We start from the raw sequence: 18,204 nt of genomic DNA, 5'->3' as shown, positions 1-18,204 counted from the left end.
GGAATCAGTGCAAGACAAGTTCTGCTTTGACAATCATTGTTGAAGCATTCAAAATTGACTGACAATTTTGATAGAAGAAAACTTCAGAAAATTCTTGGGTAAAGGGATATTGTTGCATCCATAGTAGTCAGTTCTCTGGACCTGTGCATCACTAATTTGCAAGCAAAAGAGCAATCGCATATTGATCCTGAAGCAAGAAGAGGCAAATTTAGAAAGCAGAATGGTCATCCTTTAAGGGTTTCTAGTCTACAAAAGAAAAACAAGACATATAAAATTGTGATTTTGTAACAGTAAGAGGATCTGAGTTTTAAGAAGGAATAGTCTCCTTGGAAAGGTATCAAACCTTTAACTAAAGAAAAATCCTTGAAGAATAGTCTCCCTGGAAGCAGTAATAGAAATCCTGTAGCTGTCACTCATAAAAGACAAGGGTTCGAAGGAAGCAAGCCAAGGAGTCAAAAGGAATGTCTGTCAACTGTAAGATGGAAGATAGAATACATTATGTGACATGGAAGTTACTTTACACCTTGAAGGAAGTTTTGACAAGGAGACCATGGCATCCAGAAGAGCAGGCCCTTATGACAAAGGTATGTAACCTTGAGGTATGTACAACATGTTCATTTGGTTAAGATGAGATGTCTTAGGGTTGGTTGCTTATATATGGTTCTAGGGTTTGTAGTCTTTATTGAAATTGTTGATGTCTAGGATTGAGAACCCTAGATGGTACATGAGAAACCCTAGCTATATGGTAACCCTAACTTGCTTGTTCCAGCATAGAAACCTTATGTCCTGATTTCTAGGGCTTGTATGTAGTTTAGGGTATATAATAAACCCTAGTATGAATGGATGTGACGATTTCAAGATTTGTAATTAAAACCCTAGGAGTCCATCCTCTTAGATTCCATGGAAACCCTAGAATGACTAATAGACATCATACTTTTACTATTATATTTGCTTGGTTGTGTTTGCTAATAAGTATTGCAGGAGCATCATGAAGAAAGCAAAGAAAGATGACTTAGAAAAGCAAATCTTGTGGTTTGGTAAGGATAATAGGAAGGAAATGGAAGGACCCTGAGAATGGTAACTTGGTAAACAAGTTGGATCCTTGGGCACTCTGATGCATATAGTAAGAGCGGTCGTATGGATACTTGATTAAGAAGATTGTCTTCATGAACTAATTGGTGAAAAGACAGATTTGGCACAACATACTAAGAAAGTCCACTATACATCTATAGTATAAGTTCATACAGCAATTGGTTCGTGAGGATCCTCCGTTAGAAGACTTTGTGGGAAGATTTCTCCGCCTCGTAGAAGGACCATGATGATATTGCAAATATTTTCTACACTCTCAGATTTGGAAGTTTGTTGGTACAGTTGCAGCATGATGAAGTTCCATCTTCAAGATGGGACGCAATTTGAAGAAAACTAGAGAGAGGGAACTGCATAAACCCCAACAAGATGACCTGATGAGTCTTCCTGATGATTGAATGTATGATGAAGGATGTTGATGAAACAAGGCATGAGGTGTTGTAAAGAAGCTATTATAATCCGATGACTAATGGTTCAATATAGTTCTGCTAACAATGATTTGCAAAAAGATTTAGTGACAGACAGATATGATATGAATTCAATTGCAGTAATTGAGTAGATAACTTTAGCAGTCTAAGTCCAAAGGATAGATATATCACTGACAAGGAAAGGTAGCAGGTTGCAGATGGTTCGATCATTATTTCTTGATAGATCACTTTCTCAATGCTCAGAGAGAGCCATGTTCAAGCTCCATAATGATTCGTTTGTGAATATGCAGTAGGTAAAGATTGATGATATGGAAAGTGATGGCTTGTCCCTATGAGAAGTTGTGAAAGAAGATGGCTCCATGACATGCATAGAAGTTGATAATGAAGAAAAATGAGGCCTACGAGCAGCTGATGGTACCATGATCTCCTCGGAAGAATACGCAGCTGATATTGAAAGCAAGTCCCTGGTTAAGAGGGAGCTTGGGTATATTCCTTTCATGTGTAAAGGAATAAGCATATCCTCCCTGGTTAAGAGGGAGAGATTGACACATCATTCTTGTTTTCATATCCTGAAGAAAGAATGAAGGATTGGGTAAGCATCTGAGATCGATACCGATACTCTTTGAGGATGAGGTAGGGCATCCAATAGGCAAGAGTAGTCAAAGAAGATATTCCTTGAGGTTGTGTAAATCCAAGACAAGAATGGTCCAAAAAGGAAATACCTTGTGAAAATCTGGATGGGGTATGTGCCTTGAGAGACAATAATGAAGGTATAGCATTTGTTTAGTCAATGCCTTGCTATATGACAATGTTGATTGCAAAAAAGTATAGCAGTGCAAAGATGACAAACATCCTTGAGATTGCCAGTGGGTGCCATCCATTTTTACAGACACAGACATTCTGGTGGGACATTTTTTATTCCAGACACAGTCAACAATCACTCGCATTCATTCAATACCTTTCCATGAACAACGCATTGACAAAAAGGCAGCTTAGCTCTCATAAACACTGTTACATGCATTCTTGCAGGTAATATTCACATATTTAAATGAATTTAATACTCGTTTTGATATTCGTTTAATTTCAAATTTAATCTTTCAAATCTACCAAATACAACTATAGCATAAACAAATGCTATTTAGGATCTTTAATATCTTTTGAAGATTTGGATTCAACATGTTCACACTTTTGTATTTGAAAAAAAAAAATCACATTCAGAACTATACTTTAGGCTAAATATTGACATGTAAGGTTAAAAATTTTACTATTTTGTACATATTCAATGTCTGTCTTTGGGCCAGTTGTCACTCTCATTGATTAGAGTATCATTTCAATTTTTTTATGTATAATAAAAAAAGAAGACAAAATCCATTATTAACATTCAGGTTATATCAAAGCCAGGTACTGTAATAATTTCTATACAACACCTACTACTTAAAAAACAGAACAGTGTTCCAAAGGTTAATATTCGCAAGCTACATGCAGCCAACTTGTATATGACCAAGAACAGACAAAGGACTCCAAGATTCCATATTTACAGGCAGATATATGATCTTTTATAAACCAGTCTTGACATGGAAGTGATTTAAGTTCAAACTTCAGTTTGCTACACATTGATTGCATATAGATAACACCTGGAAACGTCTTGGTTGTGAACTTCACAACTAAAGCAGAAAAAAATTGGTTCAATTACAAATCTGTGCATCATTAATTTATTCTGTTACTTTCATAGTCATTGACCAACATACAAACAAACCAAGAAAATTAGCAGACAGCTTATTGATGTGTATCTTACCTCTGCTCCTGCTGACTTGTCAGAGGAGCCCAACTTCCCACAAATAAAGCACTGATGCCGCTTATACTTACAGTTCAGGCAGTAGAAGTTTTGTATGTCCTACACCAAACACAATGAATAAATAATAACAAGAATTGGAAAATCTTATCTTACAAACTGGCATCATGTCTACTTGCACTTTTGTTAAATCTAGTGATTTACAGTTAAATGCAAGCAATAATGGAAAATCACAAAAAAAACAATTGGAAAAGCTCACAAACTACCATCCTCTATACAAGAAGTTGTGAAATCTTGAACTTACCCTCACTTGTGCCTTTGTTAAACCTAGTGATTTACAATTGGAATCAGCGCCAGATTCTCTATTTGGATGGAAAGACCTCATGCAAGGTCCCTCACAACTACAACATATTACAAATATTATTAGCACAATGAAAGATGATTACCAGAGATAGAACAGATATTTCAAAACTGTAAAGATTTCATTATTTTGCTTGCACCCCAATGGGAAAGAACATTGCCACTTCATTCACTGTCTTAAAATTGTAAAATGAGTTGAAATCTAATAGATGTAATAAATTTTGTAAGTCCTAGTTCTATTGTAAATGAAACACAAGGATTACATTTTATAGCATTATAACACAGCATTTTGAGTGTTGTAAGGGCTTAACTCCATGAATCATCAGTTGTCCTCATGGATCACAGACAAAAAATTAATTAATACATGACAAACAAAGTTCATCGGGATAGGATACTGAATTATCTTCACATGGAACTTGAGAATCATTTGAATACTGATGGAGCTTTATTACTGCAAATTGTTCAGGGTAATAGACAGATGCTCCATAAATCCATCATGCTGTGATTAGCAGCAAGTTGGAGCACATATTTTAAATACAATCCAGATTCAAATCCCCACAGGTAGGCGTCCATAGAAAACCACAGCCGAGACCCAGTTAAAGTCCTGGCAACCTTGATAACCTACAGATGTGAAAATTAAATGTAGATTGCTCTGTTCATGGGCACATTGTCCAAATGTTCTTCTCACAAAAAGCATGCTACAGAAGATTCCAAGCTTGGAAAATATGGTATCAGATAAAATGTCAGGTTGAAACATTTACAAATATTTTATGATCATGTTCACTTTGGATATCGCAGACAATAATTATGTCCGTTTCAAGATATCTTTGAGGGAGGAATTCCCTTCTTGCATGAAATGCAAAATAGCAAACACCACAGCATGGTTTCCTGTGATGGCACATTCAGCTGAAAGTGTCATCATATATACCCACAATATGATAACAAAATCTCCACCTTTTCCCCCATTTCTATCTATCTCTGATAATTAAAGAGAGTATGAATATTGCTAGGATAACCGCCTCAGCATTTGGAAGAAGAGAAGGGCATGTATAATGACCTATTGGACCACTCTTTGATCCACTAGATGAAAGAAACATTTTTGGAAGGGAACATGCTGTTGAAAGCAAAAGGAATGACAATGCTTCACCTTCAAAAGCCCTTGGCACTGAAGAAGGTTCCAAATATCTCAAGCCTTGTGATTTCAGTAAGGAACCACTGTCCACTCCTAGCGCTGTCTCCAGTAACACAACCTTAAGTCTGGACCCATGCAAATATGTTCATTTAAATTTTGAGCAGAAGGGCAAATTGGAGGGTTTGGGGATTTTCAATATTCAAAACAGTTAACAGCACTGGGGTTTCTGAAAGGGCATTTATCTCACGAATTCCCTCACCTGTTCAAAGCTTTTCTGACCCAACACACAAACCCTTCTGATGAAAAAAACGTCTTATGGCCTGGCCTAGTGGATCTAATGAGTAGGTTTCACTGGCTCAAGGAGCTAAAGTTGCTGAAGGATGTTCAGAGCCTTCACTGGTTTTGGAGCGAGGTTAAGGGCCAAAGTATTGACATCTGGTTCCCAGAAGAAAAAAGAGGAATTCCAACCGTGTAAAGTCAAAACGATTCTAAAGAAAGTTATTATTCTGGGCCAGTTTCCTGAACTTCCAGAAATGGGTCCTGTGGGGGAGTTCTTAAGGAGAACCATCTCAGAAAAGAGTGAAGCAATATGAGAGCCATTAATTGAATACATGCCAGACTTTTCTATTCTATGGAGGAGCTGGTGAGCATTCTTATTCAACATGACCACTGGTGCTAGTAGAATCAAATGAGTGCTGCTTCTTCTGTATTGCCTTTGGAACAATGGTCAGTGGGTCTTGGCCCCAAGAGGGAAAAGGAGAAACTTCAACAGCAACTCCTGTGGGTTAAAATCCTGACCCTACCCTCCGAATTGAAAAATGAGGGATCATTGAGGCAGACTGTCATAGCACCTGGACGTTTCAAAACAATTGATGAACAGTAATTGTGCAATGAAAGATCGTTGAGAAACATGGTGATGCAACCAGAACTTCCAAAGCAATTGGTTAACAGTAACACTCTTGTCACAGGTAACATGAGTAAGTGGAGCCACTAAGTGTGGAAAAGGACTTAAATCTCAAATTTCAAGAATCCATTGAGATTGAAGTAGGAAGATCGTCATATGACCCTTAATTGAAGGAGAATCTCCAACCCCAACATGTAAAAATCCTGGCCCTGCCTTTAGAATTATGGAATAAAGGATGGCTGAGACAGATTGGCATAGCAATCAAAAGTTCCAAAGCAATTGTTCAACAATTCCCTGAGAGATAATGTCAAACCAATGGCACAATTAAGTGTGGAAATGGACTTAAATCTCCAACAAACTCCAATGAGATTAAATTGGGAATATGATCCGATAACCTTGAATTGGACTGTTAGGGTTCCAAACTGCTGTTCCATCTGCCATCCCTGTGGACATTTGATGTCTGAGTACACAAAACTGTCACAGTTTGTTCTTTGCAACAAAGGTGTAGTTAGATCCAAATTCACAAGCAAATTATGTTCAAAGAACAAAGCAAACAACCTCAATGGAGGGGCTTGTACATAATGTTGTAGCTGGTAATCAAAAGGAAAACAACGATAGAAAAGGCATTGAAACTAGGCTCTGAAACACAGATTTGCATTACTGGGAGTTGAAGGTTTTGGTCAACGATAAAGCTGGTTTGTCACCATACAACGGCGAAGGTGGACAATGGATTGCATCCCCTACTCCTTGTGTCACTGCATTTGAAATCAACAAGGCATTTGCCTCAAACGCCTCCATAGTTCCCACTTTAGTTGTTTCAAATCCTTATTTTTTGCCAAAGTAGGTTTGTGTGGGACATCCCCAAAAGCCCAAAGGTATTGTAGCCCTTCCCTCAAAACCTGTTCAATTCAAAATCCTAACCACATGTAAATGGTATCTTCATCTCTTAATCATCCTTGTTCAAGCTCAGAAGTGGCTCTTCCCAATTTGCTTCTAGCCACCTGTTAGAAAATCAAAAGGTGGCTGCTCTGATCCACTGGGCTCTGCTATTCCGCTTGGATACTCAGTTGAGCTTGGTTACTCCACCAGGGCTACTTGGCTACTCCGCTTGGCTTGGTTACTAAGCTGCTTGGCTATTCAACTGGTATACTAAAACACTTGGCTTGGATACTTAGTGACTGGGGGCATTCGTTACTGCGTGGATTTATTCATCTGGAAGGGTTGGTACAACATGTGAAGACCCACCCACCTCCCAACACCTGCTATCAAAATAGCAAGATTCATGCCACTTCAACTAAATCTTTACTTTGATCAGTGTTGCACAATTCCCCCGCACAATCCCCCCCTCCCCAAGGATCTGAGGGCGGAACCGCGTCCCATATGGATCCTTGGGTGATCCTCCAACGGAATTGCAGATCTAAAAATTGGATCCACAGTTCTGCCAAATTTAGTCGATTCCTAGAAGTCCAGAACCACACAAGCCCATTATGCGGTTCCAGATTTCCGATCTGTGTTTCAGGATGGGATCTGCTAAGAATCCACAGCAGATCTGGGCAGATCCTGAGTGATTCCAAGGCTGGACGAGCTGGAGTTGGTTTATGGTGAATTAGAAAAAAGATAGAGAGGGTTAAAAGCCATTTACCCTTCTCTTTTCCCCATTCTTGCATCTTTGGAGAGCTTGGAGAAGAGAGGAGAAGAGAGCTTGGAGAAGAAAGGCTTGATGAGAGCTTGGAGGATTGAAGGAGGAGGAGCTTGGAGTAAAGAAGGGTTTGCTATATACAAGAGATAAAGAGATAAGTGCAAACCCCAAAACCCCTCATTTTTTTGTCATTGTTGTTTGTATTTTTTATCCTCCCTCTTACTCTTTCACGGTCTTTCTTCTAGATCATTTCATTGCAGGTTGTCCATCTATATTCATATTCCAAAATGATATTCATTTGGCTTATATCTATCATTCCACATTTGGTTTTCATGGTGGTCGTTGGGAGTAGGAATGGGAGGGAAGAAGGTGAGGATAGTGGTACCCATATGAGTGCTCCAATCTACGATGAGGAGGAAGGGTTTGAAGAGGACACTAAAATGCATGAGGGGAAAGCATTGACGCCCTTGACGAATTATGTGACCAAACTTGAGGGGGGAAAGGTGCTGGAAGCTACAAGTTTGTGTGCCCTCATAGTTGTCATGGGGGAAAATCATATAGTGGTTCATATATATACCTGTGTGAGGAGGCATCTTTGTGGGGTGATGGAGAGTGATGAGAACAAGGGCCTTGTGGGGATTCTGTAAAGCTCCAAACTTATCTCTGAAATGAACAAAATTGCTTCTTTCTTCTAAATCATTTCATTGCAGGTTGTCCATCTATATTCATATTCCAAAATGATATTCATTTGGCTTATATCTATCATTCCACATTTGGTTTTCATGGTGGTCGTTGGGAGTAGGAATGGGAGGGAAGAAGGTGAGGATAGTGGTACCCATATGAGTGCTCCAATCTACGATGAGGAGGAAGGGTTTGAAGAGGACACTAAAATGCATGAGGGGAAAGCATTGACGCCCTTGGCGAATTATGTGACCAAACTTGAGGGGGGAAAGGTGCTGGAAGCTACAAGTTTGTGTGCCCTCATAGTTGTCATGGGGGAAAATCATATAGTGGTTCATATATATACCTGTGTGAGGAGGCATCTTTGTGGGTGATGGAGAGTGATGAGAACAAGGGCCTTGTGGGGATTCTGTAAAGCTCCAAACTTATCTCTGAAATGAACAAAATTGCTTCTTGTCAATGTGTTCGTCAATATATTTGTTGTCTACTCCTCTATCAGAATGTACAATAGCTTCACTATAGCTTTATACACAATCTCTGAGTTGATGATACCTGATCTTGATATGCTTTAAGCAATAATGAAACACTGGGTTTTCAAAGAGCTTGACGCAACTTTGATTATCAGTGTATCATCATAGGCTCCATCCTTTTTCTGAAAAGTCCCACACATAACTTTCTCTTCCAAATAGCATCACATGTGGCCAAACTAGCAGCAATTTACTCTACCTCTATTGAATTGAGTGCAATTGATCTCCGCTTCTTGTTGCACCAAGAAACAAACACTAACCCAATGCTGAAGATGCCATTTGAAGTACTCTTCCTATTTGTGGAGCTCCTTGCCCTGTTTGCATTCATGCCTCACTCCATCAACCTATCTATACCACAATCCATAATCCGTTGAGACTCTGAGATATCTCAACTCATGCTTTGCAGCAACCCAGTGAACTTTGGCCAATTTCACCATGAACTAACTCAGATGGTTGACTACAAAACAAATATCAAGTCGTGTGACCCAATGAGTTCCCTGTATAGTGTAGCATTCACTTGCTGTACTCTACTAGCATCCACCTTCCTCCAATTTGTGAATAGAGGCATGGCCATGGGCTTGCAATGCTACATATGAAATCTCAGAGTATCTCTGCAATGTACTTCCCCTGTGCCACGAAGTTCTCACCATCACCTAGCCAAACCTCCAAGCCAAGGAAATAGTGCATAAGCCTCGTATCCACCATCTCAAACTCCTTTGCAAGTTCCTCCTTGCAATCCTGGATCAAGTTATCTGCTCCAATCAAAATAAGGTCGTCAACATAGAGCACTAGAATGAGCAAAATCACACCAACCATGATGTAGTATAGGTTGGCATCTGCATCACTCTTAATGAAGCCCAATCCTTGAAGGTAGTTGTCAATACGAGTGTACCATTCTCTCTAAGCCTACTTGAGCACATAAATTGCTCAAACTCCTCTGTCAGATCAATACAAATCTCCTCCTCAACCACTCCATCAAGGAATGTTGTCTTCACGTCCATTTGATGCATCTTCCACCCCATCTGAGCTGCAAGTGCCAAAATAGTCTTGTTGGATGAATATTGTGCTACAAGGGCAAATGTTTCAACATAGTCTATGCCCTCAATCTGTGAGAAGCCCTCGTTCACAACCTTGGCCCTGTACTTCTCCACACTCCCATATGTTCCATGCTTGACCTTGTCATCATGTCATGAAGTTTATAGAGTCAATGTCAAAGTTTGAAGACCCTTTTGGGCATATTACACATTGTAAAAAGAAAATTTGATTATGACACAAACCCTCCAAGACCTTGTCACAAGCTCCTCCTATTTCGGCCTTCAAAAGAAGAAAAGGACACTCCTTGGAAGACAAGTCGGCTTACCAATGGCACAAGTCATCTTATTTGATGGCAGCTCAACTTTCATTTGGAGAACACCAATTCGGTCAAGGCAATCTGAATGAGAAAAGGTGCGAATATCACAAAAACAGAAGTCTTATCACCAAGCAAAGAGAGAGGAAGACAACCAAGTTCATTTGAATCTGTTTTTGGGTTAATACCTCCACACGTGCAAGAATATATAGTGTTGTCATCTACAGTAAGGACCGAGATATTACAGTCATCTTGAGAAGACATGTGTAGGAGGAAATCACGTGGATCCTCTAACCAAGTTAAGGAATAGGCTCCATCTCAAGCAAAGGAAATTGAGAGATAATATTTCTCTCAAACACTAAAACTAAGGTTTCTAAAGTAGGGCCGAAAAGCTGCAGGTCTGATCTAAGAAGCCGATATCTGAAGGGTAGCCAAGAAAGAGGGAGAAGTAAGCAGTTTGACCATCATTGACTCAAAGAAGAAGAAGAGGTCAAAATAAGAAGCCTTGTGACTTGGTCTTGGGGGGTTAAATAGGTCAAGGGTCTTGGTCTTGATATTCAATTGAAGTCCCTATAAGAAGAAGAATTTGCTTGGGTTTTCCTCTCAAATTGGAGAGGTTTTGGCCCTAGCTGATCGCCTACATTATGTGTTTGTCTCTTTATTGCTTATGCTTTGGTTGTTGTTTGATGAAGAAGAATACTATAATAATCTAAGAGAAGGTCCTAATCTAAAGTCGTAAAAAACATTCACAAGCCGTAGAGGAGAAACACATAATTGATGTGCTGTAGATTTCTCAACAGAAACATGGCTATTTTTCAAGACAAAACTATTCCTGTTGAAGTAATAATGGCTGTTATAGAATCTACAGTTGATGCCCACAAAGGGGATCCAAGAAAAAAGAAAACCAGGGTTCCTGTGATGCCTACGGTGAGGGAAGAAATGCCTTAGGATACTTTGATGGAGCCAACCAAGTCCACCCACCAATTTGCGATGCCAATGCAATCCTTTATCTCAACAGACATCTGGTCAAGCATATTTGTTTCTGTCCAGGAAGTGGCACTAACACAAAGGAAGAGCTCTCAGCTCCCTGGGCAGTTTTCTGTGTGGTAAATTATTTTGGGGTCAGGAAATTACAAATATTTGGGGACTCACAACTGGTGGTAGACTGGATGTGCAACAGGATTGGAATTGGGGGTCATCATCTTTACCACATTCTTAACAAAATCAGATGTGAAGCAAGCAAGCTGGAATGGCTTGAGAGCAAACACATCTTGAGAGAGCTGAATGCTACAGCAGATTGCCTATCCAATGAGTCATTACAGGTTCGTCCAGCCACCTTGGAGATAGCAGATTTCCTAGATGATCAAGCGCTGGAGGGGGTCAGTTGTCCAATTTCAATAGTAAAGTTTGAAATGATACAAAAACTTTTGTGAATTAATCTAAGTAAAGACAGACTTGTGTTATTTTTTAGTTGATAGCCATGTAAAGAGTTTTTTTGTGGGCAACCTGAGAGGTTAAAGAGTCTTTTGAGAATTTCTGATCTTGTTTTTTTTTTATCAGACTTCTCATTGTATATTTTCATTTTGGAAATGAGTTTTTTTCTGAATAAGAAATAAAACAAAAAAACATTAAATATTGGGATTTCACAAAATTGAAAGACAATTGTGTGTTAATTTTTGTGGGAGCTTCATTGTTCTTTGCTTTCATAATTGCATTTACATTCTTCTAATTCATTCATATGCATTCTCTGAAAACTGCAAAGCCAATATAACTGATGCAAACTGTCACACAGACTGTGAAACAACTCTTGTTTAAGGTTCCGGCAATAAGTTTATAACTTACTTGAATCGAGATTATTGTTTCAGAACTACAGAGCCTAGGAACTGTGTCTGGAACTCTAACATATGCCTCAGTGAAATAACAAGATCTGGCTTGACATAAATGCAAACTCCATATCAAATGCAATCATATGAAACTGTGTGATGCTAAGAGCGAAGCCATATGAGACAAATGTCCAGATAGTGTAACACTTGTCATCCAAATAGAAATAGAGACGAAACCTCAGATTGTTGCCTTGCAAAAAACTTGAAGAACTCTTCCATAAATATCAGAACCTTAGAGCAATAAACCAGGCAAAGATTGCAGAGAAAGATACCAAAGCAAAGATTGCAGAAAAATACCCAAGCAATGATTTGAGGCCAAATTCACACACCTTGAGGATCACCCCAATGGGGTATTTATAGTGGTTTGCTATTTATGAAGGGTCACAACCTTTGGATGGGCCGACATGAATCCATTGAAGCCAACTTGAAAATAAGATTGAATTTAAAAATAAAACCAAACAAACAAACAAAAATCTCTCCAATAATTAGAGCCGACTTGGAGATGACAATCAAATTCATTTTAATAATATTTTTGAAGCCCAGAGATGGTAAGGGAATTTCTCCCTAACTGCCAAAATTAACAATTTGAAGCAATGCCGAAGTAATAAATGAAATAGAAAAATTCCTCTCCATTAAATATTGGACTTTCACAAAACTGAAAGACAAATTTGAAGCAGTTCAAGAGTACTAATAAAATAAAAAAATTCCTCTCCATGTAAAAATAAGTAGGAATAATTGTAAAGATTTCTAGATGAAGATGAACAGAGAGCTGTCCATGCAGCTGCAACAATTTTATAATTTGTTTGCAAGAGGTTTCTGTAGCACCATATTAATGAGTTTTACCCAAAAATGCATATACATATATATGCAATATTTGACACTAATAAATAATAAAATTTTAGTTGCACTTTTACAATTCAATGTGGCTCACTGATAGAGTGGAGGAGGGGGGATAAATTCAAACAGGAAAAATATAAAGTTTGCATGCAAACTCAGTGACAGTAAGAAATTAAGACAAAATAGAAAGAAAAAAATGATAAAAATAAAATAAAATTTAAAAGAAAAATATTGATACACTTTTACATTTCAATGGGCTCACTGGTGAATTTCAATGGTTGTTTGCTGGATTAATAATGTGCTTGTGGTAATCATTCAATTGGTAAACATGCAAGAAACCAACCAACACCACTAGTTGCCCCCTACCAATATTTTGCCATATATGCTTGGATTTAAACTAGAAGTACAGTTGTGATGCCTGGTCCCAGCACCAAGTGATAAGTACAATGTATAGTTAAAACTTAGATTCTTAATTAATCTCAAAAGGAGTGCATCAAAAACCTCCACAACAACAGCTTTAATATAAGTGAATTATATCCTAGAATTTATTTGGCTGCATGGCATTAATGTTAAAAGCACACAACAAGAAGCTCTGTTGTTGAATAAAAGAAAACAAGGAATAAATAGAAACTATATTACATTACACTGCACTAAATAAGATATTCAAAATAGCAATGCGATGCATAATCCCTGTGATACTTATATGACAAAACTAAAATTTCTAGTAAGAACTTACCATAGAAGTTCTCCACCATTATCACAAATGGCACACACCGAATCAAACAAATCATCCTGTTCCTCATCAGAGTCATCCAGACCATCCTCGCCTAATTCCTCATCAGATTCTTCATCAGTTACTAAAAATTTGGACCTTTTAGCTTTGGGATTGACCGCCAAATCCTGTCACAGATCTTAAACAATTAAATTTCAATGCAACACTTCAACTAAATCTACAAGGAAAGGTGCTGGGTTAAGGAAGAACAAATAGAAATGACCATAAGTTCAAAATATCTTGTAAAAGCCCAACCTCATCAGCTGGTTTCCTTTTTTTAGATCTCATGTCCAGGAAATTCTTCAAAACCTGTCAAAATGCCCAAAAGCATCACACCAAAAATCATGTCAACATAAGAAACTCCCCTTCTTAAATTTATTTGAAAAAAGTTTCAAGGTAATAACAAGTGATCTATGGATTTTCCAACTTACTTAACTTTATTACAATAACACAATGAAACTAGTTTGCTAGATTGTCCATCCTTACAGTCTTGGATTGTCTGCCTCTTCTGAAAAAAAGCTGATTCCTCTATTATACATACTTCCATTTTATCAAAACTACCAAAAATTGGCACAAACAAAATTGTTATGCCCTTCGGAGATCAGGAGAAGCATTCTCAAAGTAGCAATGAGATGATCATGCCTGTTTAGATCAGCAGCATAGATACCCTCTCAAGGTTGTCTTAAAAAGTAACCATGACAGAAATCAAATTCCAATCAGTTGTTGATTAGGACCCAACACCTATACAACAGTGAGAAAGACAAAAAAAAGGTGGTAGAAAGTTAAAGTAGCAGCAAGGTGCAATACCTTGGAATGAGAAGGCCAATGTAGACAAATTCTAAAGCACAGCTAGGGAATAAGATAGTGCAGCCCTGGTCACCCAAGGCAGGTTCAAACCACTAATGCAGAACATTGGTAGATACTCATGGAGGAGAGATCAAGGATTAGGAGCAATAGCTGGAGGACAGTATGTGATGATCAGTTATCCTAGTTGAAATACATGAACATAACAAATGTATAATCTAAAACTTCCGAGGTCTTAAGTGGTCACTATGGAGCTAGGTGTCAAAAAATCATGAGACATGAAGAAAATGCCTGTTTGGTAAAGGAATAAATGGGAATACAGAATCTTCAAGGGAAAGACAGATGCCTGCAAAAAAATGCATGTTGTTAAATCTATTTGTTGCTAGGTGCACACATCCTTCAAAGTTCACACGTAACCAACAGATAGATCACATCATGTACACAGCTAGCAACCTGTGTCTGACCATGACCCGATCTATGTTGAACTCAGCTGGCAGAGAGATCAAGGAGGTTTCAAGGAGGAACAATCAACATAACCAAGAATGCAAAACGCAATCAAAATGCAGAAACACTTCAAAATGAGTTTGTAAAGATCAGCTCACATAGTGTAGTTTCCCTGGGACAGAAATGACAGCCAATGAAAACTGCAAAGAACTGATGAAAGCCATTAAAATCAGCTTTAGTAAAATGCATAAACCACATCAAGCAGAGCACAAAATGAGCAACAAACAGATTTAATTCAATGAATATGCAAAGCAAAAAAGAATACAAGCAATAACCAACAACCAAGAATCTGGAAAACCAACGTGCAAATATGTAAACAATTGCCAAAGGGCCGTAGTAAATATGGCAAAAAAGAACACCAAGGCTCTTTAAGGGCAGCTGCAAGAAAAACAGAATTACAGGAAAACAACATCTTCAGGGCACAACAGTTGTCACATGCTAAGCAGCTACATTAAAACATAACAGCAAAAAATTCCTACAGAAGAAGATGATTTCAGAAAGAAGATAAAAGGCATCAAACACTATTACATGCTCAGTCCAATTTTTGCCACTCTAATTGGAGGGATTGCGAAGAGAAAAATCAGTAAATGGGCAGGAGTCTGAAAAGAGAAGCAGGGAGGCATCACGATTTATACTAACACACTCCACCGTTGACCACTACTTTACAAGGCACACATGGTAGGGAAGACATGTGATAAGAAAGACGAGGAGTTGTGGGAGAAGTTACAGTAGCAGCTCTTGGAACCGGGAATTCCAACCAAATGCACGATAACTGTTCACAGGTCATGCTTATCAGGACTATCTTAGGTGGTTGGAAGGAATGATTGTTATCCTCCCCACCCAAATTCAATCCCCACATGTGACATGTTGATCTCATAACAAGTATATTATGTAATGGCTTTGAGTCTTGTTGACCAGCCTTGTGTCCTTAAGATTATAGGGTTTACCCTGTGTGACATCCTCAAAATGAGGGGAAGTACTCGGTGGTTTTGCCAAGGCTTTGTCTAATATGTATATATATATATACACACACACACACACACACATATATATAATTGGGGTTTAACCCAGGTTGAGCTCATATTGAGTATACTGCTGTAATGGCTTCAAGCCATGTGGTTCACTGGCCTTATGCCCTGAAGATTCTAGGGTTTACCCTGAGCACCATGCTCGAAATGAGGGAAAATACTCGGGTTTTCCAGTAACCTGGAACAAAGAGGTTCACAGTTCATATGAGCAGGTCAGCACAAAAATCAGAACTGGGGTGGGTATTTCAGATTTAATGAAAGGTTGAACTGGTAGCTGTGCACAACAAAGAGGTTTGCCAAGGGAGGTGAATGACAACACTCCTATTACGTACTAAGTGCAGATGGGCAAAGACATCAGATTGAGGGGTGTTAAAATTGGCAACTAGGGCCAAATTCCACTTTGGGCAGCTCATTAGATGAAGATAATTATTGCATTAAATTTATTTTTTGAAATGAAACCCACATATGTGCAAATTATCAAGGTCAGCTTCGGGTTATTTAGACATGTGACTCCACTGTCCATCTTATATAAATATAGGTGTCCTCCATCCTCCAAAGCCACATTAAAGTACTCCGTTGCATAGAAAGTTTTATGTCTGATGCAGCCAAGTTATTGGAGGAGGTCAAAGGGCAGTTTGTTTTGAGTTTTTTCTTCTCCAACAGGATTTGTTGATGTACCCCAAGGGTTGGGAAAGGCAGATTTGGTGCTTTTCAAATTTGTAAAATAAAAAGACAAGAAACTAGGTGTGTCATCTGTAACCAAAATAGATAGTAGCAGAATTCAGCCAAATCAGGCAATTTCATATGGAAAGTCAGGCAAAATTCCCTGTGAAATTCAATTTGCACTTGTTTCTATAACATGGAAATTCAAAACATTCAGTAAATGAGACACATTCTGTAGTCTTTCCCTGTAGCAATCACTTTCAAGCATGCTCTCGAAGATATTTTAAATATTCCCAATTTGTTTTTTTCATATTAATAATATGCAGACTATCAATTTTTTACTAAATTGGATATTTTTATTTTTCCCAACACATTGTTCCCCGAATACAAATTTGCATATGGTAACTATGCCAAAAGGTATAAATCAGCACAAATCCGTTACAATATATGTTACCACATTCACAGTGTTAGAGCGACACCCTTGAGAAAAGATTTTCTACTTTGCTTATTTCTTACTTGTCACTGTATCCAGTAGACACCCTACAAGCTGGGCCAAAAACTCCTAACCAATTCAAAGGTTAGGATGTAAATTTTTCCACATTGGTTAGAAAGCTTTCAATCAAAAAACATCTTAGTCGTGTCATATTAATTCCTACCAGTTGACTGAAAAGACCTTGAGCAAAAGATGTCTTTGGATAACTAAGAGTGGTCAGTTTAACTAGTAAAGACAGAAATTTGTAGTCCAGCAAAAGAAGGGCAGGCATCTTCTGTATTTGTCTCATGTAATATCATCTGTTGGTTTTTATGAGACTAGACAATATGTATTCATATAAACAACGGTAATTCAAACAAAATTATGTAACTCTTATTCATGGAACCAGTACTTGTACAACAGGCTGTGACTTGGTGATAGAAATGGGGCCTCACCATGCTAAGGACCCCGGTTCAAAACCTAAGTAGACTACTAGACATCCATTAGATAAGATAACATCAAATAATTTTTTAATGTCCAACAGGGTCCAGAAAAGTAGGTCAATGGGACTAAAAGAGTAGTATGTCCAACCACTGGCCACAAGTAGTATGCCAATGAGACTAAAGAGTACAATAAGGGTAATGCACAGTGGAAGTGCAAAAGAAGCTCCTTTGGCTATGCTAAAAGCAACAAGAAAAAAATCCAATACCTGAAAACAGAGCTACACAAAGCTACATACAGCCTTGAAATTCTGTTATAGAGCAAATTTGACAGTGAGCATTCTTTTCCCAAAAATAATTTAGGCTTTACAGAAGGATTCCAAATAATATAGCATCCAAGAAAAGAAATTTCAGTTGTTGCCTCTTTTAGACTATCAAATGTGGCATCACTAAACTTTCAGAATGGGGTGCGCACAACGACAAAGGTTAATTCTTATTACTTAAACTGGCACTCTATTATCTAATCATTATTAATGATTAAATACAGCATCCCGATGATATCCCTTAATTCAGCCACTTATAAGTTATAATGCACTGGAAACCTATCATTAATCTGTATGTGGAAAAATGGCCAATTCATGTGTGAGTAAGACACACTGGGCCTCACTGTACTTTACCAGTGAAACTCAAAAGGAATTTGGCAATCTTATTGATAATGTTGCTGCCCTATTCAAACAGCTTCTTAAATTTTGTGTCCCTGAGACGTCTCTATTTAGTATTGCCAGATTGTGATGTTCAAAATGCCCCAACCTGACGGGGCATTGGATAGGCCAAAAGAGTGAAGCAGTATGTAGAATTTGGTAAAAGATAATAATGGAGCTTCAGAAATGAATCTGTCTCCCTT

General features: G+C 38.2%; 1 protein-coding gene across 4 annotated transcripts in view; it reads right to left on the bottom strand.

The window, feature by feature from the left end:
* Positions 1–18,204, bottom strand: part of LOC149240533 (protein ENHANCED DOWNY MILDEW 2-like) — a 57,014-nt gene that overhangs the window by 34,606 nt on the left and 4,204 nt on the right. For all 4 annotated transcript variants that reach the window (XM_089373747.1, XM_089373750.1, XM_089373748.1 and 1 more), the window contains exons 5-8: positions 13,645–13,698; positions 13,354–13,517; positions 3,611–3,707; positions 3,310–3,408 (exon numbers count right to left, since the gene is read on the bottom strand). In XM_089373747.1, coding sequence (XP_089229873.1) covers positions 3,310–3,408; positions 3,611–3,707; positions 13,354–13,517; positions 13,645–13,698 — 414 coding nt within the window. The remainder of the gene's footprint in view (positions 1–3,309; positions 3,409–3,610; positions 3,708–13,353; positions 13,518–13,644; positions 13,699–18,204) is intronic.

This window comes from Pinus tabuliformis, chromosome 8 (genome assembly GCF_031772625.1).
Source record: "Pinus tabuliformis cultivar Carrire ecotype Pingquan chromosome 8, CPIR1, whole genome shotgun sequence".
Classification (NCBI taxonomy): Eukaryota; Viridiplantae; Streptophyta; class Pinopsida; order Pinales; family Pinaceae; genus Pinus; species Pinus tabuliformis.
The sequence above is the reverse complement of the archived record's forward strand: the minus strand, read 5'-3'. Positions and strand labels throughout refer to the sequence as shown.